Here is a 24,919-nt window from a genome sequence, read left to right as displayed (position 1 = left end):
GGTGTTTCTGCACGTTTCAATGCTCATCCCGAATTCAGAAATGGGGGGCACTTCGAAACGCACAGAAATGGAACACATGTCCCTGCTCCTATATTGAACATATGTAGAGGGTGCAGAATGCATGACAAGGTCATTCGTGACACTGTAATGCAATATTTGAACCACTGCTTTCCCACGTGCAAGTCTATTACTCTAGAAGGGAAACAAAAACGTTTTTCTTTTCTTGAAATTTCAGAGTGATCGCCTCTTTAAGGGTCAATCGAGGTGAAATGCACTTCCGGCTCCGACACGCGTGATGGGAGACTGTTATACATTAGTGTCTGGAGTGCGGAACCATCACTAATGTTTGCAAGGGAGCTGGCTAACACATGCCTAAAATGGAGCATCTAAAAATAGCACATCCTCTGCACTATTTTTAGATATCCAATTTTGGGAGAATTTGTCTCATAATGTGGAGACAGCAAACTTCCCAAAAAAGGAACATAGGAAAAGGAACATTTTGAAGAGATCCAAAGAAGAAAAACTCTTTACAAATAATGTTTTGCCGATCTGAAATACATGACTAACTATTTATTATTAGGTTTGTTACATCATGAAATAACAAGCTTGCAAAAAATAACTTTCAATGCAAAGTAATGTTGCATTCTAGGCCAGTTGGTACACCACTTCATGATGGTATCCATATAAGATAAAAGAGACATTTTAAATGCTAATTGGACGTATCCTGTGGGTTGTTGCATCACCTCTTTCTGCAAAACCTTTATGGTACTACCTTTCCTTTACTAAATGTAGTGACTTCATAGTAAATAATTCCAATTTCAGCCTATAGGGTCTGGAGTAATATTTTCGATAGTTAAACCTTGCAAAGATGAAGACATTGCTTCAGAGTCTACAGCATCCAACACCACTGCTACAAAGGTAAGACTGGAGGAAATCTTGCTATCATAAACAAGACCTGATATATATGCACCTTTCAGGAGAATAATACACCCTCATGCACGGAACACCTGACCTGCAACGTCCCGCTCACTCATGACACCTTTCACCTGATTGACTGACCACCCAAAACCAACAAGGCCTTTCTCAGTGAAATCACAGACCTCATCAGAATAGCATCACAATCAACAAATTAACCAACATCTTCTTTGTAGGTCTAAACCTGGCAGCAAGGCAAGCCACCAAGAAAACCAGAGAAAATGTACTTGACCTTCCTGACTCCATTGAAATTAAGCACCTTGTCACAGAACCAACCCACAACAAGGGAAACACACTAAACCTGGTATTCAAAACCACTACCTTTTGACAGGACAGAGCACAGAGCCATACCCATTCTACCCCCACCTCGCCCAACCGAAACCAACAAAGACACCGTACTGCACATTCAAGAACATCACCATGGATGCTCTGGAACAAAACCTCATCACCCTGGTCTCTGCATCTGAACCTTTTGGAGATGGGAATGGCCAGCTCAGTGCACTCAACCACACCCAACTGAGACCACTAACATCCATGCACCACTGAAACATCTACTCAACAACATAACCCCTTCCCACCTTTGTACACTCAGGAACTCAAGATTAGCAAGTGTGTCATCCACAGACAAGAAAACTAATACACAAGAGCGATAATGGAAGCATCTAACAAGAGCAGAGTGATCTTTCAAGCTATAAGCACCACATCAACCACCTGAAACACCCTGCAATAACAAATTCACTGACAAATGCAACATAAACAGTTTATTCACATGTAACAGAGACATGATAAGGCAACACATTGACATCGCAAACACACCAAATACAGCTGCTCCATATTAAGATTGACCGAATTCAGGATAATGGCTCCAGAAAACCTACCAACACTGTCACAGCTTTCAAACCCACCAGCTGAAAAGACTCCATCCTCTGCTCCTCCATTGTGAAGGCCAGCCCAAGAGAAGCACTCAACCACTAATCAACATCATCAATGCATCCCACCTGGAGGCATCTTCCCAGATGCATTGAAAATGAGACTGATACGTTGCTGAAGAAATCCACACTCCAAACTGGACGACCTGGCTAACTATCACCCATCATGGTTTTCCCTTCCTTGCAAAGTGATCAAGAGGTCTGTTGCCATCCTGTTGCATGAAAGAATCACAATCCCCTACAGGAGTGATTCAGAATATGATCCAGTGCAGAGAACCACACAATCTAAATTCCTGCTGATGCTCTCCACAAAAGGGACCTTTATCAACTCAGTCGACTCCTCCTTGCTGCTATTTTTGACACCTTTGAACACAAAGCCTTCATAAACATCCATGATACATGCATGGGCCTCAAGAGAACAGTTCTGCAGTGATTTGTCTGCTACACCTACAACAGAGAGCAACTAATCCAGATGTACCATGGGAGATCCCAATTCTACCCAAAAATCTCCAGAGTTCCACAAGGCTCCATAATGCCTTCTGTGTTGTTCAAACCTTATATAGAACCTGTGGGAAATTTGAGTTGGAGAAACTCTTCATCCTTTTATATAAGTGGGTCAAGTCGCAGGGGACTGGATTGGTCCAACTGCTACCCAATTGTGTCTCCCAGAGAGTGGGTGGAGTAGAATTCCATGAGCTTGCCCTCCCCTCAGAGATGCAGTGTTTCTTTAGATCATAAGGATCTGTCTTTGCCTGATAAGTTGGCCTGGTACTACAGAACCCAGTACTGCCCCAGAATGTCTAGATTCCAACAAAATGGAAGCTGGAATCTGTGAATACTTACTGAAACAAAGAACTGAACTAATATGAAAAACTTTGAGTACATAGAACAATATTTTAAAGAGGATCCTAACTGCATCCCTTTAAAATAGTGGAAAATAGGCAGAGGGGAGAACTGCAGGAGTTTGTTGAACGGCGAGCACACACATGCATTACTCTTCGAGAACACTCAGAATACACTGTAACCTTCAAGCTTGGAGCCGACAGCCAATGGGCAGATGAAGTAGCAAGTCCTGCTTTTCTTCAGAGCACAGAACGCTGATGAGCAACACAGGCCACATCCACATACGTTTGCTGCTCCAAAATGGAGCATAGTCTGGCTATCATTGAAAGACTCAGAGCTGACTGTTAAACAATATCTATGACACTGAAAATCTAAGCAATCCCAAAAGAGAAGCCATAATGATTTTACATTTCAAGTGAAACATCACAATAATCCCAAACAATCAAAAAACATACAGGACACTCAAGGAAAGAAACTCTCCTGGGCTGCCGTAGAGAATCAGTAACCAGCCCAGCATTATAAAAGGGGATGGAAAACTGCAGTGAGGGGCACAGACCGGGAGGAAGCAGATGTGCATTAATCCACTCCCTGGTGTGATAAACCAGGAATGAGACTGTTTTTGGTCAAAGGCTATTATTAAAATAAAAGGGGGCGGGGAAATGCCCCTCTGTCCCTGCACTAGACATGTTTCCCTACCTATAACCAAAACATAAGGTCTGTCAAGGCCCAAATGTCCAAAGTAAAACCGTCCCAGTCCAAACGACTATTCTGGTCCTCACACTCTAACAAAATAAACTCTAAGGTAAAAGAGATAATGTATTTGGCCTTATGTGATGTATAAATATTCAAAATGGAAAAGGTATAACTCCAACATAAAAGTTCCATCAGGATTGAATTCCTTCTGCCAGAAGGGGGTTCCCTTACCCTGGATTTCTGTTAATTATGTTGTAGATTCAAAGATATCAGTTCATTGAGTTGTTCGTGCTCCACAATGCAACTGATACACAAATCAACTTTGCCTCTTTGTCTTTGAGTTTCTCTTGTTCCACAACAGAGTTGAGACATAAAACAACTTGTATTTTTATCTTTGAATTCCCCTTTCTCCACAACACAATTGATAAACAAAACAACTTGGCTGTTTGGCTTTCCCTTGTCAGAATACCTGCAGTACACTCCTACCAGGTTTTACACCTCTTCTCTTCTTGGTTTCCCACTGCCTTTTTACTAGTCCAGATTTTATCCTCCTCAGGACCCCTTTTACATAAGGTGTTTCCTATACACTCTTCAGTTTGTCCTTGCCTGATATACTCTCCTGACAGGACTTTCTCATATGCACTTTCCTGCAACTGCCTGGTATACTCTACTACCAGGACCTTTATTGTGTGGGCTCTGCACCCACTCCCAAATGTTAGATTTCCTTTATCTGACACTGTGTTTGCCTGGAATATTACTTTGCCAGGGCTTTTCTCACATGTGTATTGCATACACTCATCACTTTGAAAGTTCCTTGCTTTCTCTCAGTTTTTCCTTTTAAAGAACTGCTCACAGCTTTTTTCTCTCTCATATATTTCATGTGCTTTCTTTGCAGTCATTTGCCTTTGACAATATTGCCAATACACCCCAGTGTCCCTGCTTCAGTTTCTGGGACTCACCGGCTCTTGCTAGCGTGCTTCTTGGCTCTCATTGCAAGCTGCTGACAGGCGTTCGATTATTCTTCCTGTCGCGCAGCCTTTACTTGGCTTCTTTGCCTCTCGCTGTTTGTGCTGGGCTGTTCTGCTCCATGCTGAGTGTGGGTAAGGCGAATGCCATTTTGAAACACCTGCGAATACCCAGGAGCCCTTCTCTGGCTTCTGGCATTCCTGCAGCAGTGTGTTTTCCGGCTTGGTCAGCCTTCCTTCTCTTTCTTCATGAGCCAGATGGCTATGCAACGCCTTCTGTAGCCCTTCATTCTCTCCGTCCGTCCCGAGAGAAGCAGCTTCTTCTCTTCAGTAGCAGCATCCCACTCTCACAAATGTGCTTGTCAGGCTAACATGATGATTTGGATAAGGATTCAGAAGAAATTTCTTCACTCTGTTTAGAGGTTGCCTTTTTTCTCGCTGACCGATGGCCCTTGTAGAAGAATGGTTGGTTGCAAGAGTAAGACACTATGCCAGACAACCAAAGAACTGTCAAGGCAAAGGACCTGCCTCCAGGCAACCGCCGGTAAGGGAAAAAGCCAAGGGCTACAAAAACCCCTTGATGCAAGATAATCTTCTGGATGCTGTGTATAGACCGTTGGACACATGGGTAGGTAAGCGGTAGGAAGGTGGAAGGTGAATGGACAAAAAGAAAACAGCAGAAGTTAGAATGCATACAATAAGTCACAGCAGAAGCAGGCAACTGGGAGAAGAACAGCATCAGAGGATAGCAAGGCAAAAGGAAGCGAAGGAAAGCTAAGACAGAAACTAGCATCTTAACCTTAGAGGATGCCAAAGCTTCCATAACGAGCGATTTATGACAGTATGCCCTCTCTTATGCCTGGTCGAACCGGGATTACCAGGATGTTGGCGGTAGAACAGATTGATAGGAATAGGGGCCTTGACATAAGAACTTGGTTCCCAAGAGTTCTCTGACAATGAATAGCCTTTCCTGAATCAGAAACTGTAGTGCGGTACCTGGATTCACAGATCCTTTCCACCTCATATTCTTTAGCTTTGTCAACCTCAGGTTTCCTCCAGGGAATACCTCTTCGACCAAACTCATCAGGAACAAAGGTGTTTAGGAGCAAAGCATGGAATACAGGATGGATTATGCGAAGAGCTCTTGGTAACTGAAGCCGCAATACCATGGGATTAATCTTGGTTAGGATCTTGTAAGGTCTGATATATCTGGGAGAACATTTTGAAGGTCAGACCCATCTTGGTAGGTTCTTAGTGGGTAGCCAGACTTTGGATCCTACCTCCCATGCAGGCACTTCTCTTCAATGGGCATCAGCCATTCTCTTGCACCTCCCCTTGCCTTCTTCCAGGTTTCTATAAGCAGCCTTATGAGCTTGAGTAATGGTGTCCAATAGGGAGTCCACCAAAGGTATAGAGGAAGATGGGAAAGGAGTACTGGGTATAGATCATGGATAAAAGCCGTATGTGCAGAAGAACGGACTAATCTTGGTGGCAGAATGTGTTGTGTTGTTAAAGGAAAATTCACATGTAGGTAGTAGATCCACTCAATTCTCCTGCTGTAGGTTAGAGAAACAGCGTAAATATTGCTCCATGGTACCATTGATCCGTTCTTTCTGTCTGTTTGTCTGGGGATGGTACCCCGAAGATAATGCTCTGTCTATACCCATTAGTTCACACAAAGTCTACTAAAAGCGTGAGGTATATTGTGGACCCCGATCAGAAATGATTGAACTAGGCAAGCCATGTATGCAGAATATGACTTGAAGAAAGATATTAGCCATTTCCGTTGCCGAAGGAACTTTATCCAAAGGTGTAAAGTGAGCCATCTTGATAAAGCAATCCACAGTCACCATTATGGTTGTAATCCTTGAGAAGGTGGAAGATCTAATACAAAATCAGTGAACATGTGGGTCCAGATACTAACAGGAATAAGGCCTTGTTCCAACAAGCCTAATGGCCTACTGGTGCTGTACATTCCCTGGCCACACACAGCGCATGATTCAACGTATCATTTAACATCATGTCAAAGAGCAGGCCACCAAAATGATTGTGTAAGTAATTCCAGAGTGGCAGCAAAACCCTTCTGCCCTGCCAGTTTAGAATCGTGACCCCACAAAAGAATCTTTTGTTGAAGGTTGGTTGTAAGAATGGCAAGATGATGAGCAAAAAATACCAGATCATCATTCTTTAAAAGGTCGTGTTGGTATTTCTCAAGAAAGGGAAACACCACTCTGGATTATGCTTCCTTGACTTCTTGCAGAAAAGAAGAAACTGTAAACATGAGTCTCTCTTTAGATAACATCCACTCCTTAGGAGGATTTATATCCTGAGTATAACAAGGGCTTCAGAAAAGACTGTCCGCTATGATCTTTTCTTTGCCCGGTATGTAGGTAACAGTAAAGTCAAATTGAGCAAATAATAAGCCCATCCAGCATGCCATGCATTGTAACAGTCCATTTGTTTTAGAACTCTAAGGTTCCTGTGGTCTGTTCTAACTTTGAACTGGTGTCTGGAGCCTTGTAGCAAATGTCTCCACTCGAAACAAGCCTGTTTTATCATCAGGAGTTCCTTTTCAATGGAGCAGTAGTTTAGCAAACTTACATTCAAGGTTCTAGACAGATAGGCTATAGAATGTTCCAGATTGTTGATCCTCTGTTTCAGGACCGCCCCTATGGCTCCTGCAGAGGCATGAGCCTCAACAATAAATGGCAGGGTTTTATCTTGTTGTTTGAGAACAGGAGCAGAGCAGAACATTGCCTTGAGACATAGGAATGCATGATCCATTTTCTGGTCCCATCTGAACTGGATATTCGTTTTCAACAAAGCAGTGATGGCCAGTACTATTCCGGAGAAGTCTTTAACACATTTCCTGTAGAAGTTTGCTAAACCAAGGAATCGTTGTACATCCTTCACTGAGGAGGGAGTTTGCCATTCTAAGATGGCCGATACCTTGCTCTGATCCATCTCCACCCCCTTATCGGAGATGATATACCCTAGATATGGAACAGATGGGACTCAAAAAGGCATTTCTCCGATTAAGCCAATATTTGTTGCTTCCGAAGATGGTCCAATACTTCAGAGAGATGCTCATAGTGTTGTGCTTTGGTAGGTGAGTAAACCAATATGTCATCCAAATAGATGATTACAGAGTGGAACTGAAGATCGGAAAATAACCGGTTCATAAAGCGTTGAAAAATAGTGGGGGCATTGACTAACCCGAACGGCATTACCTGATACTCAAAGTGGCCAAACAGTGTTCTGAATGCCATCTTCCATTCATCGCCTGAACGTATGCGAAGAAGATGATATGCCCCACAAGATCGAGTTTACTGAAAAGCTTCCTACACAGCTTCTAAAATATCCTTAATGAGAGGCATGTGATAAGGGTCCCATACAGTGATCTTGTTTAAGCCCCAATAGTCTATGCAGTTTAAGAGCTCATGGGTATCTTTCTTAGGAATAAAAAAGAGGGAGGCTCCTGCTGGGGACTTGGATGGTCTGATGAGACCGTTCTGTCAGTAGCAGTCCAGATATTCTCTCAATGTTCTTTTCTCCGGTAAGGACAAGGAATACATTCTCCCAAACAGAGTCATGGCCTCTAGTTGCAGATCTATAGAGAAATCCTCTGGTCTGTGTGGAGGTAATACCTTGGGGTTTTGATCTTTGAACACATCTCCACTGAACGGGTATACAATGGATGTCCCTTTCTGTCATTCGGGGATCGGAATACTTCGCCGGAAGAGCATCCTTCTTACCCAGATGAAGGCAGCGAGATTGACAGTAACCTGATGTGAACTGGATGTTATTCTGAGCCCATTTAATTAACGGGTTATGCAAACAGAGCAACAGAATCCCTAGAATCACAGGGAAACGTGCAGCTCTAATAATGTCAAAACGCATTATCTCATGATGGTTAAACACAGAGACAAGAACTGGTGCAGAGGTTTGGGTGATGGGTCCGGTACAGAGGGGCTTGCCGTAAACTCCCTTTACAGGCTGATCTTCTCATCTTTCCAGCTTTGGTATCTCCTCCTTCTCTGCCCAAAGGACATCAATAAAGTTACCTGTGGCTCCACAGTCTAGTAAAGCCATAGTCTCCAACCTCCTGCCTCCTTCTAGTTGTAAGTGTATCTTGAGTACCATCAAACGTGTATCCATCTCTTCTGAACCTGGTTTCCATTGACTGATGGGACAATGCTGGAATCCCCAGCTAGACGTCCCCCCTAGGACTGGGCCTTCTCATTTCCCTGTCGTCTAGGAGGGACTTCGGGGTAATCCTGCAACAGGTGTTCACTGTAAGCACAATAAAGACAAATACCACTCTCCCTTCTTCATCACCTTTCATAAACTGTAAGGGGACCATGGGCCACTCCGATCTGCATCAGCTACTCCAAAAGAGCGCCTTCAGTTGATGACATTGGGGAGGCAGATGACGTTTGGGAAAAATAAGCCCCTTTGCTCTTTCTTCTTTCAGATCTCATCTCGCATTGGCAATATTCAATCTGTAAAACCAAGGACAATAACTCATCCAGAGTATTAGGATGGGAAGTACGGGCCAATTCATTTTTTAATCTCTTCGTGTAATCCTCTCCTGAAAACGGTGTATTGTGCCACTTCTGGCCATCCCGCCTTGAACGCTGTCTTCTTGAAGGAAGTAATATACATGACCTAACATCAGAGGATCTTTGCCGGATATCCATTAGACTTTCCCAGGCCGCATAAACCACCTCTGGCCTCTCAAAGGTTTGCCTCAATAATGGCAGAAATGCTGCATAATCCTGAAGTATCAGGTTAGTTTATGTCACAAGCGGTGTAACCCACGCCAGGGCATTTCTGGCCATGTTAGATACCTTGACTCCCACCTTGGAGCGATCTGATGCATAGGTGGTGGTACGAAAAGTGAAATAAACAATCCAGCCATGGATGAAATCTTTAAGTTTCTTTGGGGATCTGTCAAAATTTCCGGATGGCAATCCCAGAGAAGGGAGGTCCAGCATGTCTCTGCTGGTTAACATTTGTTTCAAAAGAGCATTCTCTGCCTTTAGGCCTTGCACTTCCATAGGAAGACTCTCTACCACAGAGATCAATTCCTTGACCTGCTCCGCAGTTACCATGTTCTGTTGGCGTTGCAAGCTCTCTCGAATGGGCTTCTCAGGCTCACCCAATGATTTGGATGCAGATTCAAAAGAACATTCTTCACTCTGTTTAAAGGTTGCCTTCTTTCTCACTGACCGACATCCCTCATAGAGGGCTGGTCGGTTGCAAGAGGAAGCCACTATGCCAAACAACCAAAAAACTACCAAGGCAAAGGAACCGCCTCCCTTGATGCAAGATAATCTTTCGGATGCTGTGCATAGACCGTTGGACACATGGGCAGGTAAGCAGCAGGAAGTTCGAAGGTGAATGGACAAAAAGAAAACAGCAGTAGGTGGAATGCATACAATATGCATGATGTGCTGTTCAATGGCGGCGCTTGCACAGATGCCAAAGCGTCCATAACGGGTGAGTTATGACAGCCACAGTCCATTGCAGCTGTGGTTTAAATCTCCTAGTTACAGGTAGATGCTCATTACAACTAGAGCGCAGCCTGTACCCCTTGGTCTTTTCCGCTCTGCATTACTCAGCTCATCTTCATGGTTGTGGGAAATGTAGTCCATATTTATGTGCATTTTCTGAGAAGTCTTTAAGGGCAAGTTGGTTATAAATAAAAGTCTGAGCAGATACTTTCAAGAATCTTAGAGGACAAGCCAGATCTCTATGGTTCACGCACAGATCTTGTTTGAAGGTGTTCAGTACTTCTCCTAGTGAAATGAGGGCATTGGGTATGTTTGGGGTATCCTCAAGAGAGGAAGAGGAAAACCATGCCTAGTTTTATGGTGTATCACTACTCCCCCAGAGGTTGTCTCCGCCCATGTATCTTCCCTCATATAGATGCCCCAGGGTCAGGATCAGGGAACGGCTGCCAATCCCTGGCCACATGGGGAGATGTCACTCGCTGGAAAGGAGTGATGACACCATCCGATTTATCGCACTGGAAAAACAGAGAGGCTGCCATTTGGAAGGATGTAGCACATTTATTATCAGTGATACAGCAGATATTATGGCACTGATATGCCAGAGATCCTGTCTCTAGATTGGGTGAGATATTGAGAAGAGAGCCTAGGGACAGGTCCTATCCAACAAACCAGATACCAGAGGAAAGGCTTGTGGATAGGGTGTTTCTTTGAAGAACCTAAAAAGAAGAAGAAAACCTGGTGAGAGGGTGAGAATATTGTCTGCCTTAAAAGGACCCTGAATGAGGGGGAAGAGGAATATCTAATACTGCCAAGAATTATGTTCTGAGGGAAGTCTAGGAAGATCAAAGGTCATGGGGGGACCTCACAGAAGTCACAGAGAATCAAAAGCCATGGACAGACCTGAAATAAACATGACAGAGTCAAAGGACATGAAGAGACCTGAGATATGTCCTCCATAAACAAAGGTTGTGGGGGCAGCTAGGAAAAGTCTGAAGGAATCAAATGTCATGAAGAGCCCAGAGAGAAGCCTCTGTGATCCTGAAGAGATCCCAGAAGTGTGATACATTAAAGGAACTTTGTCTTGAAAAGGCCTAAATAACTTGTTTTGACCATAGCCTGGGGGAGAACAGAACTGTGAGCAGCTTAGAATAGGATTGCTCAGGAAGGCATCTTTTTATGATGATATGATATGATATGGCATTTATAACGCGCCTATACACAAGTGTTTCAGGGCGCGACGAAGCAAGGGAGGAGGAACATAGGTAATCCGGGAAGATGGAAAGTCAGGATGAGACCTGAATGAAAACTGAGAGGAATCTCAAATCAGGGTGAGATTTTTTTAAGGAGTATTCTAAAAGAAACTGAAGTCATGGAAAGACAAAGGGGGCATTGAAATTCAATTCATGAAATTACTTTAGAGATTGGTGCTGAGAAAGAGAAACTGCTGGGAAGACTTCAGAAAGTTGGGAACTGGGAACTTAATGTCATGGAAGTAGAAAAGACTTTGAGTCCACAAAAGAAGTGTTGTAGCCAGAGGTTGGGAATGAAAAGCTTATATGACGACTCAGAGACCAAGTAGAAATGTGTAAGATCAGATGCGTAGGAGAGGCTGTTTGAAGGAGAAGAAGAACCTGACATGCTACTTAAGAGACTATGGGCCTCATTACACGGTAGGCGGTAAGGGTTTACCGGTACCGGTATTTTACCGGTACCGGTAAACCCTTACCGCCTTACTACGAGGTCCCTTTGCGGGTTGGAGAATTTAACGCCTGCTTTTTGCAGGCATTAAAAACCAACCCGCAAAGGGACCAGGGAGCTAATTACGGTACCGCAATTTGCAGTGCCGTAATTAGCACCTTCCCCATTCCCCTTATGCCCTATGGGGCAAAAATGGGAATGGGGAAGGGCAATGGGGGAAGGGGGAATTACCGCCCCACCAACCTTGGAATAGGGCGGTAATTCCCCTTTCCACCAAGGCGGTGCCGGTATAGCACCTTGGTCCACCGCCGTCCGTGTAATGAGGCCCTATGAGTTGTGAAGAGATACACCTGTGAGTTAACCAAAGAGAGATTGATGGTTAAACCCACCGTTTGTATGTTTGCTTATATGAAAGCAAAGGACTTCAACCCCAAGGCACAGCGCTCCAATGGGGGTGAATCCTGTGCAACGTATAATTTGGCCCTGGTACAACATTCAGCAGCTTCGAGGGAAACAAAGCTTTTTTCACCAGACGTAGATATTTGCACACAAAAGGACTGGACTTCTCCTTCGATGATGACATGCGTAGGTTGTAGGTTGGTCAGGAGATCATTAAACGGGAACACATGATCCAAAACAGTGAATTTGCCTCACTGCAAAAAACATTGGCTAGATTCCCGGGTTCAGCCTGGCCAAGAGTGACATTTTGATACTTTTGCATGAGAGCAACTATGCGGGTTAAATGGCCTGCTTTCCCCATCCCACTTGACATAGGGGTATAGTGGATACACCGGTGTCACACAACTTTATGAACAGAATTATATCTAGGCTATATAGTAGATTGGAATGCTCCAGATGATGTCTATTGATCATGTAATACTCAGTATGAAGTGCGAGGGGATGACCCCTGAACTTTCAACAATAGGGGTTGGCAACCCCACGGTTCATCTCCAGGGTAACAGGCTCTGTTGGACGAACTCCAGAATCCAACGTTTTGCTATGGCTGTTAGGGAACAGGGATTGGCAGAAGTGGAAATCTTGAGGCAGTGTGATTGGGAGATTGAGAAGAAGCATTAGACCTTCTTCCCCCCTTGCCGTGCCTAGATATCTGGTTTCGGCCGTCCAAAGGTATCGTATGGGCCCATGGTTTGATCAGGGCATCAACAAGAAAAAGAAGGAGCTTAATTCCCTGATACGAAAACCCAAAAAATGCCTTTCATTATCAGGGAAGACCAAGAGGAAGATTATGGTAACAGCAAGGTCAAGACTTCAATCTTGGCTATGGAGCAATAGACATGGGGAGAACTCTCCGGCCTGGAAATACATTAATCAACTGATTAGGACAAATAATACACAAACGTTTTGGCAACTAATTTGTAGCAATGGTGTGGGTCAGGTGGCTTTGGAAGTCTGTAGTGGGGCGGAGGATCAATGGGGTGGCTTTATTGTACACACCTTTTGGCTGGACTCCAAAACTGGAGAAATGGGGGGGGGGTTCTCCATTCTGGATTCTGCCATGGCTGATTACATAAACAGTGGCTTCCAGACTCCTTAGGATTTCCTTGCAAATGTCTACCTATTAAGAGTCAAACATATGTAATGTCTATGCTGGCCATTTGGACATGATATTTTCAAGGTGTAATTGGCACAGACTTAAGGTCTGTGGAATGCAATGCTACAGCAAGGTTCCAGCCAGAATTACAGAAAACAAGTGAGTGGTGGTCTGTAGGCAAAGTATACAGAATGTTTAAAAAGCTGTTAATAGTTACAATAGAACACAGGCATGCATTGCTTTGCAACTACATTTACGACTTTGCTGGTGCCTGTATGAAAGAGTAAACTGCACAGTGCTGGAGAAGGGGGAGAGGTCACATCTCACAAAGGAATGTCATTAAAGTTGAAAGTAAGCTTTGGGGTCCATTAAGGGGTTGCAGTTCAGTGTGTTAGGCATAGCATTCTCATTAGCTGCACCTCATGTTACATACACAGCATGTTTAATATCAAAAAAAGTGACCCATTTGGAGGATCTGGCTTTTAAAATGCCAACTGGGTGTAAAGTTACATGATTTGAACCTATGGGGTGCCCATTTTAAAGTGTGCCTGTTTTTCACAATGTTGGCTCGTGGCCCTTCACCTCTACCATAATTTACAGGCACACACTGGTCAGAATGAATTTTACACCAACTCGAATTGTAAACAAATCTTTAACATATGTGCTGGGTATGGTAGTTTAAGGGTTGAATTGGCAAGATCTGTGGGCTCCAACGCCATGGCAAGGCTCTAACTATATTGCAGAACAACATTGGGTGGTGGTGTGAATGCAGATTATTGTGACATGCCAGACGTTGCAGTAAAAAAAACAAAGGAAGTGGACATCAGTTCCTATTAGTCCTTGCTCACTACATTCTCGCTGTTGAATGTGCTGAAAGGTGTTCAGCTCACAGCAACAATGTCCAGCAGTAAGCTGCTTCTAGAAACTCCAGCACAACTCATGTCAGATTCTTTTCAGAGGCACAGCCAAGTGCGCTAACACTCATGTGCCCAATCGTATTAGGTGGTCATATGTTGTCACCTCTTTCAACAATGGTTAATTCTGAAGTAACATTCTCCTGTGTAATATCCCAAAAAGCACAATCCAGTTCAATTTAACTATGTCATATTCTAAGAAATATAATCCAATGCAATTTCTCAGAACAGGCTTGTGGCAGAATCTTAAAATTATTTCTTCCCCCATATGCGCCCCATTCCTTAGGGACATGTGCAAGTTATGCTATATAGAATGTCAAAAACTGGTAGCCACAGCCAGACTAAATGAAAGAGAAATCACAAAGTCCCTTGCATATTGACGCCTCTGTAAATCCGTTGGGGGGGTGTCTGGGGGGGAATGGAGGAGGAAGGGGTTGGCCTGAGTTAGTGGCAAGTCATAACTCACTGACTCTTCTTTGCGCTGACTGGTATTTCAGATGCACTGGCCTCCCGAGAAACCTCTCCATTATGCCTCTCCTAACGGGACTCAATTAGAAAAGAAACTTAGCTCTGAGGCTTGACTAGCCATTCATTATGACTGTGGCAGTAAATCCGCTGAAATACCGCCAAATGGAGTTACTATTACCAACACTTGGTCCTGCAGATTTACCAAAGGACTACAGGTGGTAGCAGGGAGGTGTAAGTATCGATTTTTGGAATCCATGGGGATTTCAGTAGAATTTCCGTTGCCGGTAGTTCGACTGATATTGCTGATTTTTGTCAGTTAAGGTGGAGGATTTATCCTCCAATTTACCACCAAACTCATAATACAGCAGTGTGATAATGCAGTGATAACAAGGCGGTAACAGAATTTCAGCCGCATTACTGCAATTGTTACCACACCACAATATTCGTAACAAAACCCTATAGGGCACAGATTGTATCAAGGCCAATCGCATGAAAGCTACTGCAGTGCACTCATTTTACGCTTAGTGGCAATGAACTCAAACAGTGCCTGTAATGTCTTAATGAATGCTGATGAATAGGGGCAGACACATCCTTTTTATAAAACATAGATCTTCCTCTTTCGTTGAGTCCCTAAGTTATTAATAACACAATTTCAATAATATTATCTTTCATGATCTATTTATCTTTGTATAATTTTTCTGCGTTTCCTTTTTTCCAGGAGATGCCATTCGAGGAAACAAAATCGAAGATAGTCAGAACTCAATGCCTTTTAGTACATCAGATATTGACAATGATGGATGCCAACCAGCATGCTCCATTGGAGGAGAGGCTGTCCCATGCTGCAGTACCTTCAGTAATAAGACTGGCTGGTGGTTCAACCAGTGTGGTCTGGCCAACCTGAACGGGATCCATCTGGCCAAGAGGAAGGTCATCATTTCAGGAATACACTGGGACACATGGGTAGAAGATAACGCACTGGTCAGAATTAAATCCGTTTCAATGAAAATTCGGAGAACCTACAAGCCAGAGTTTTAATAATGCTGGCAAATAACTTATGGTTCTGTGCCATTGAACTAGTGACGATTCTATATCTGTTCCATTGATCTTATTTGTAGCTTCTAGTTTTTATATTGCTGGACCGGTGTATCCTCTCTACATACATTTTTGTCATTTCCATTAATGTGATTAATCTATGGGCAAGGATGTATTTGTATGTACAATAGATACAAGATGTTTGCAAAAATATAAATATGTATGGGTTTTTCTTATGGTGTTTTGTCAATGATGCACCATTTTTAAAACATATACTTTACTCTATGGCGATTCAAATTACTCTGGACCATCTGCAGTGAAACACAGTTGACATGTTTCATACATTTTTGTTGGATTGATTAAAAAAAGAACACATTATGCAATTGATGTTCTTCATTCATTGGGTAGTAAGGTAGCTTTGCATTTCAGAAACTAACACAAACTTAACAAACACATTTGCCATATAGTGAGGACACATTAGAGAGGAAATGGAACACAGTATATACATAAAAATACAGGCATGTGTTATATGAGCAAAAATGTCGAGAAAGATAATAGAGAGGAATTTGAGACCCAATGATGAATGGACACCACTGATGCTCAAGAAATAAAGCATTTCACTAGTTGTTCCCCTGTGAAGCAGAAAACAGATAGGCAGTGACATAACATTGCCAATCGTGAACTATGTGTTGCTGTCAAATGTGGCAAGGCTCATTATGTCAAAAGTATCTTAGTTCTTTAATGTATGCGTGTGCTGTAAATATGGTACCAATGCAGCCTGCGCATGATTATTAAAACATGTGAGGCCTGTAAACACTCTGGATTCAATTATCTCCATGGGCAACATGCACTCAGACTTCTCACTTCAGTTTGTCATAAGGAAATTTGGTATCCAGTTAAAAAGTTGCCAGCAAAAATGTAGTCAATAAAAAAGTTGTGGTGAAAATACCTATGCAGTGAAAGAGTTGCCTAGCATGAGTAGTCCAAAAATGCAGCTGAAAAGTAGCCAAAAATGTAGTGCTGCTAGTGTCATTGTTAGGGTTAAGGAGGGTTTTGTGGGCTTGTGATTGACTTGTTTAGGATTATGATAGGGGTTAGGGTCAGAGTATCGATGCTGGTTAGAATTTTGGTAAGAGTCAGGGTCCGGGTGCTTGCTGCAGGGCTGGTAATGTGGTTTGGCTAGTCAATAGGGTAGATTAAGTGCCAGGGTAAGTGTTAGGGTCGGAGTATGGTAAGGGCTAGGGATAAAAGAGTAATGTATAGGTAAGTGTTAAAGAAAAGGATAGGGAATTTGGGGGGGCTGGTGATGTTGGTGTAGGAAAGGGGTTAGGATAAACCTAGTGTTTACGCCAATGTATGAATTAGGGTACATTTTAGAATTGCATTTAGGGTAAGGCTAAGGTTAGGATTAGTGCATGGGTTTGGATTATGGCGTGTGCTATGTCATTTGTGGCGAGCTGGTGATGGGGTTGGAGTTAGGTCCACTATACATTTTTCATTGATTTTGTATTGAGTAACATGAAAATAAATGCTTTAGCGCACTGAACGATTAATGTTCTGTAAGAGTTATGGGCAGTAATTAGGGTTAGGGGAAGATTTAGGAATGGATTTAGAATGATTGTGGAGGTTTTATTAAAGTTGTGGGTCATTGTAGGGCTTACAGCCTTGCTCCTTTGTGTATTTACACATAGGTTTCTGGGTGACCTTATTACTGACAACATGTTCACCCTTTGCATTGATCGTCTTGAATGACTACATTTTAGAAAATTACTTTTTGCTCGCTGCATTTTCACATGACTACATTTTCCTGGGAACTTTTTCACATAGAACCAGAAACCTGTCCCTACATTCTCGAGCCTTCTCAGTGCTTTCCATTCACTCCAGTGTGGCTATGTCTTCCATTTTGGCTTGAATGGCTACTTATATTAACTGCGTTCCGCATTGTGCAAGCCTCATATTTATTCTCATGTGTCTTGCGTTTCAGCATAGCAAAAGGGTATATGTCCTTTGTCTTAGTGGGTCAAAAGCATGTTCTTCGTGTCTATATACAATGTGGCCTAGTGCCTGTGTAACTCCTTACAAGGATGCATGTGTGCTTCATTTCTAATGCATCTACATGTGAGTGTGTGTGTGTGCGCTTAGCCATGGCATCATTGGTTTACTGCACGGTCAGAGTCAGTTTAATTCCTCCATCGTCTGCAAGTTTATCTCCTCTACGGCGTCATCAGCGTATGGTTTGTTTGGTTCTCTGAGCGAATAGCATTTCTCTCATCTGCGATAAAGTGGTGATGGGGACGTGGGGCCAGAAACTATGAACAACTTTCATTTCTGTAACGTTGAGACGAGAGAGGGACCGGCGCAATGAGGGCCACATTCATCTGTCTCTGCTCAATAACTTCACTCTGCAACAATAGGCATATCGCTGCACCTTGGGAGCCGTTGGAAAATTGAGACATAACCTGAAAGACAGACTAAGGTAGTTTAAAGGTGATAGTGAGGCATATATATCTATCCTCCAAATTCTCTACTTTGATTGCTCTATCTTACCAGAATTCCTGGCTATCTACCTTGGTGGCAATCCTATACTTCATTCTATTCATAACACGAAGAACAGAAGCTTGTATAATAAAACATGAAAAGTCATCTGGGCCGTGTGTTTGATAACACTATAGTTGTGACATGTCTGTACAAACAGCTGGGAGGATTGCTCAGGGGCAACACGTTGTCTAGGAAACAAGACAATGCATAGCAACACAGGTTCGAATCACGGTCGTGTGCTTAAAAACTGGTGTCCGGTATTAAGCACATTATAAAAGAACAATTATAAATGTTACACTCTTTATTTCACTATCTCATTCATCATGATGAAGCGGGTTGTCAGATAACAGAAGGGACTATTGTAATTATCTATCTCCTTTTCTATGTCATAATAACCAGGCTTGGTCACTATGTCCATCCCTTCAGTAAAATTGACTTTACGTTGGTTATCATGTCCGCTTACCGTATGAGCTGTGATATCCCATAACTTCACCTGTACAGCATAAATATAATACCGTACAATGATCGTTTCCATGAACCTTCCTTTCTCTAGGAAACACAAATTGGACCAACAATACAAATTTAGGTTCGACATATGCAAATATTTGAGCCAGTTAAATTCATTTGGAACACTTCATTCACTGATAACAGTGACAGGAGATTGAACAACCAGTACAGTGGTTAATGGATATTCAGTTGCAGCTAAGGTATAGTGTTCTACTGAAAGCCAATTTGGAGGGCAGAGCAAGGTTACTTAACCGGTCCTTCTTTGCACTTTGTGGGTAACAGAATAAATCCTATCCTCATGTCCACTATGCACTTGCAAGTGCCTCCTAGAAAACAGGTTCTTCCTTGCCTGGTCATGACGTCTCCGGTACCACCACCAAGTTTGGACTTCGGAATCAATAACAACATGTGTTAGGTTAACCCGTCTAAACCCCCTGAGCAAACATTCCAGTTGGGCCTCATTTTCCCCAAATCTAACTTATAAAAGACACATGGTAATATACCATATTCCTGGGCTAGGTGCTAATAGCTTGATCTACATTTCCTGGCGCAACGATTCACTTACAGTGGATGGCATGGACCTATGAAGCAATTTCCCTAAACATTGAAGCCATATTGAAAACCAACAAAACCTGGGGTGGTCCATGCCACTTTAGAGCCATCACCGCCTTTTTCTTGTGCTCATTTATCATCATAAAGTCACCTGGTTGGATGGAGAGACAGGGTCCTTCTGGTCCTATGGGCAGCACCTTTTGTACCTGAGAGTGTAAAGACTTAATAGTAGATATGAACCATCAGCAATAGTTCAGTAAATCATTATCACAGAGGTGTATATTAGAATATGAGTTTTTGACAGCTGATACCATAGGAAGTGCCTCTTTCCAACTAAGGCCTGTCTCTGAGCATAGCTTGCCCAGCCTGCTCTTGAGAAACCAATTCTCCCTCTTCACTGTCCTGGTAGACTCCCTTGGTAGACTGGGGGTGATGTGGACAGCAGAGCTTATGTTGTATTTGAAGTGCTGTGAACAGTTTGTTCGCCAGCTTCCTGGTGAAGTGAGTCATCTAGACTCGGTTTATGCTCACAGGCACTCAAACATTGTGGTATGAAATCCTTTCTTCACAACATATCTGCTGTTTTAGTGTTGCCTTGGCTAGGCCTCAATCCAGCCTGAGAATGTATCTACAATAAAAAAGGATGTATAGTTAATGCACTTCTGGAGTTCGAAGGGACCCTACTGTTGTGGAAGCCATGGTTGTGTTGTATGTACAGAATTCAAACACTATTTTCCTGGCAGATGATACACTGTCTTAAATAAGCTTGCACTATGGCATACAGAACCTGGTTCAGTGTGGCAAGCATACATCCCTTTTCTACATGGGTGAATCCAGGATAATTGCAAGCCAAAGTGGACAAATTAACCTTCGTTGCGGCAAAGTGACCATGATCATCTTGTCAAAGGATACAAGAGTGCAGGTGACAACCTGCCTTGACCATAAGTCATTTTCTGATTCCGGTTGGGCATTTTGAATATACGCTAGTTCTTCCAATTTTTTGAATGGAGTAGTTTGTGTTGCATTTTCTATTGTCAAAATATGTTCAGAAGCAACATCCGCATTCCCACAGGAAATCTCATAATTGATAGGTTGGTGTGCAGCACCCATCATAATTAACTGATGGGTCAACTTAGGGCAATCTAAAATTCTTCTAAACAGCTATGGGAACCTGATGATGTAAGGAGGCCTCGTTGACTAGACAGTTGACCAATATTGTGTGGTATGCCAAAGGTGTAGCTGGAGTCAGTGTTGATGTCGACAAGCTGCTGTTCTGCAACCTTACAGGCATGTGTTAGTGCAACTAGTTCTACTGCCTGTGCTGAATAGATGTTGAGCAGTCTACTACAATCCACTACCTCCTGAAGTGTTCAAACTGCATATCCAATCACTAGTTGTCCCTTCTAATCCATGGTACAAGATCCATCAACGAAGTACAAGTAAGAAGTTTGCAATGGGTTGTCAACAGATCCTAATTTGGCTGTAAGCTTTTGTCAGGATTTGGCAACACAATACTGTGGTTCACAGACGTGGGGTTCTCCGTCCAATGGGTCGGGTAACAAAGATGATGGGGATAGGACAGGGCAACACGTCAGTATTATGTGAGTTGAATTCAGTTGCAACATTTTTTGTTTCGTCAGTCATGATAGGGACGTATATTGGGTTTGTTGCCTGCATTTTGAATTCTATTTTACATGCAACTTTTACGTTCTCCATGAAGCCAGTCTGCAATATGATTGGTTAGGAATACGTGATTGGCTGCATATTGAAACAAGTATAAAGAGTTGCTTTTCCATTTTTCTAAATTAATACATACAGAAAATAGATTAATTTCCCTTTGTATGTATATGTAAAAATGTAAAACAGGGAGCCTTGTTCTTGACCAGTGGTATCGAAGGCAGCAAAGAGGCTGAAAATGATGTATAAGCTCGGGTCTTCTTTGTCTAGGTTGTGTAGAGAGTTATCTATAACTTGCATATTGGTGGTCTATGCACTGCATCGTTGCCTGAAACTGAATTGGTACTCCTGCAGGAGGTTGTGTTGAATGATCCTTTCATGAAACTGGAAGGTGACAGTCTTCTCAGTCACTTTGCCAAGGAAGTGTGGATGCATTAAGGGGCAATAGTTGGTGAGCCATCTGGGTTGAGTGTGTTTTGTCAGCAGGGGAAGGATTTGTCTTGTTTCCAGTGCATCTCAGCAGTTTCCTTGTGTGAGGGATGCAATTATGACAGTGTGAAGTGGTGTGCGTAATGTAAACATTTTACTGCAAGGACATATTTGCAAATAAATACATCAGTAGATAAATGGAACATCCTTAGGTCAGAGTAGAATCTGCAATATTGGTGGCACAGTGAACATATACAAGACAACCTAGAAACTGTTATTACCTTAGCAGAGAGCACTACGGGATACATATCACTGTGCTACTTTTCCTAGGACACCTTGTGATTGCATGAGAGTTCCGATATCTTTGACATTTTAGCACACACAGTATTTAAGCTGCACCTGTTCCCATGCCTATGCTTCAGGAATAGATGTTTAAGGATCTGGATGTCACTGCTCAAACCCATTGACGCTACCAAAAGGTTTGTGCGTATTTGGAAAAAAAGGACTGTGTTTTTGAACATTGGAAAATTGGGGAAGTTATTCACCAAATTATTACAAAGTGTTGTGAGCTGATCCATGAACATACAGTCAGGGGGTCCCAACTGGCATGAGGAGTGTATGGCTTTTACAGTGAGAGAACAACAAGCTGTTGACTGGATGGCTTACTTACCTAAGCTGTGAAACCTTCTTACCATTTTAGGATTACTGTGATTGCTACTAATCAGACTACATGTAGGTGAAGCTCAACCGCATATGTACAGGGATGTTGCAAGCAAGATAGTAATAAGAACTGCACATTATTGACTGGAAAATTACCAACCTGTTACTCTTCATTTATAGCATAAGAAGTCAAAAAGAGAAGTCAGAAAGAAACATAATTTATTAGATGTTAATGTTAATGTTGAAGGATACTTGTACCACACTTTCTCACTGCCGGAGTGGTCCCCTGGTGCTCTGGCAGATCTGAAAGAAAAATGTGGGTCGGTTAGGGCGTTTAGGTAGGGCAAACTTTGGAGAGAAGCAAGGGAGCTGTGATGTACTGTTGGCAACTTCAGTTCGGTTAACTCCGTTCACTGAGCTTTTTGGTGTGGTATATGGTCTGAGTCCGTCCTGTGCTGTTGTGTGAGGATTTGTGTGGTGTGTTTGTTGTTGCAGTGTGATGAAGTGCGTGTGGGTTGCTGTGTTTTAAGAGGTGTGGGTGTGTTTAGTTAGGGTGTGAGAGGTGTGTGAAGAGGGGTGAGGTTTTTTGGAAGTTTTTGTAGGGTTGGTAAGTAGCATTGTTGTCCTGAGAAATACACATTCCTATTGTGTGTCTTTTGGGATATAGACAAGGTTGTCTTCCTTTCTGGGATCTATTTCCGCATGATAAGGCTGTCTCTCAGCTCTCTGTCATTATGTTAAGTTGGCTAGTCTTTGCATTTCTATCTTTGTTTTGGTCGGCCCCTACATCCCTCCCAGTTTGTGGTTGTTGCTAACTAGTCCTCTCGGATCAATCTAATTGTGACCTATGCTCATACACAAAGCCCTATCTGAGTGGGTAAAGTTGGTAGTTGTGCTTTTTGTGTTAGGCTTATTTGCTATTGTTCTGTTCTAATAGGGTTGTCGTTCGTAGTCGGTTCCACCTACCATTGTCTCTCTTGTTTTGTCGGAGTTTCCCTTAGTCGGTTATAGGTGTTGTCTGTGCCATCCTCGATTCTGTCAGCCTGTTCTTTTGTATTTTCTGTTTGATTGTTTCAGATGCAGAGGAGTACATAGAAAGAAAGTCCATTTCCCATGAATCATCTTACACTGAATGTTTTCACCCACCACTCCCACAGGTGGTTCAAGCATTACTTGAGTATTACTTAATGGGAGTGAGAGTGGGTATCTCTGAGTGGTCTTACAGATTCACATCACACCTGTGCAAACATGCAGGCTTTGCAACAAATGGTTACTTCATGTAAACTCTAGTTTGATATGAATTCAAGGTATATTCATAAGGTAAAAGAAAGACAGTGCTTTAGAGCATGTTGAATGGATGATGGCCAGAAAGAAATTCAGAAATAGTAGTTCTTTGTCATAACTGGTTGTTGTACATACGTATAGGCAACAGGCTGATGGATGATAGTGTCAATGAGGTCACTAGCTGGAATTGGCCACTCCAGCAGCAAAGCAACGTGTGTGTGTGTGTGTGAGGGGGCTCAGGGGTGGGCCAGTAGGTCAAGAGTGCCAATCCCAGTTAAATAGCATAATGTGTGTGTAAACCTGGTTCGGAGATGTTTGTAACCCTCAGGACAAAGGCTTCCAGTTAAGAAAGATTATAATAGGTGTTCAACCCACTTTGCTTAGATGCATGTGATACATATACCAGAACTCCTTGGAAGACTGCTAATCATAAAATGGCCTGCCAATAACTCTCTCCAGTTAATGTGCCACACACCCTTGTGCGATAATCAGCCATACCACATAGAGGTCAGACTGTCAAACTGCCTGGCTGGCATCCACCTCTATCATAAAATCAGGCAAGCAAAACGAAAATGAACTTGCCATCCCATGTTTCCAGATGGATTCTGCTCTAGGGTTGTGATCCAGGGTCACATTTTCTCCCTTCTTCTGGCCTTCCGAAAAGAAAGAAGCTTTTAGTCTCTGTAGAGCCTGGTAGCATATGGGACAGTGGAAAGGGCCTGAACTGAAAATTCTAAAAGCCTATGACTTTCACCAGCAACCTGATGTTTAAGCCGGAAGCGGGGCTCTCATATCCTTCTTGATCAGATAGATATTCTCCCTTGTGAGAAGCAACTTAGAGTCCCATGGATTCATATGAAAATCCCCAAATGTCACTTACTGAGCTAACACAATCACTGACATTTTCCTCATTCAAGAGGAAGACCAACCTGTGCTGCAGCTCTTATGTCATGTCCAGTTTCATAGGGTGGTGGTCCTGTTCCTGAGACTTTATCAAGATGTTTAGGTAAATAATCAGGAAAATGCCCCTGATCCAAAGGACGGTACAACCAGCCTGAACATCTTGGTGAAGCACCACAAGCCAGAAGAGAGGCCGAAAGACAGACACTTCCCAGGGAAACTTCAACTACCCTTTATGGTCTTTATGGTTTGAATGAAAGAAATATCCAAACTTCAGCTCAATCCCAATGATCCAGTTGCCGGGCAGCAGGATATCCCTGAGCAGGTGGCTCCCTCCATTTTGAAATGTGTGTAAGTCACCCCAAAATTAAGGGCGTGCATGTTTCTCAATATCCTTCCTCGTTCCTATGATAAAATATTGCACAGGCATCATTCAGAGAATGCAGGGAAGGAAGCAATGACATTTATGCAGGCCATGTCAATCATGTCCTTGGAGATCAGCTGTGCCTCCACCTGTAAAGCATGGTGAGGGACGGCTCAAAGTCTATCATTAAACCTAAGACGGACTAGAGAACCTAGGAGTCTAATGTCAGCTACTTCCACACCAAATAGCACTCTTTGATCTTACTCCAAGATCCCCTGTTATAAGAGTAGTGGGAAAAACAAGGATCCTTAGTTGTGTCAGTCCTGGCACTGGTAGATGGATGAGCACAATCTGTAGATGGACTGGGACTTCATCATCTACTTTATTGCATGCGAAACTGGTTGCTACCACAAAATGTCTCCC

The 24,919-nt window shown here is 42.9% G+C and overlaps 1 protein-coding gene across 2 annotated transcripts in view; it reads left to right on the top strand.

Moving 5' to 3' along the window:
• Positions 1-15,963, top strand: part of ANGPTL5 (angiopoietin like 5) — a 448,401-nt gene extending 432,438 nt beyond the window's left edge. For both annotated transcript variants that reach the window (XM_069640373.1, XM_069640374.1), the window contains one exon: positions 15,272-15,963. In XM_069640373.1, the coding sequence (XP_069496474.1) occupies positions 15,272-15,588 (317 nt within the window). In that variant the 3' untranslated portion in view covers positions 15,589-15,963. The remainder of the gene's footprint in view (positions 1-15,271) is intronic.
• Positions 15,964-24,919: the final 8,956 nt, after the last annotated feature.

The sequence above is a fragment of the Ambystoma mexicanum genome, chromosome 7q (assembly GCF_040938575.1).
Source record: "Ambystoma mexicanum isolate Mex_15411 chromosome 7q, UKY_AmexF1_1, whole genome shotgun sequence".
Taxonomy (NCBI): Eukaryota; Metazoa; Chordata; class Amphibia; order Caudata; family Ambystomatidae; genus Ambystoma; species Ambystoma mexicanum.
This window is presented reverse-complemented; position numbering and strand designations above follow the sequence as displayed.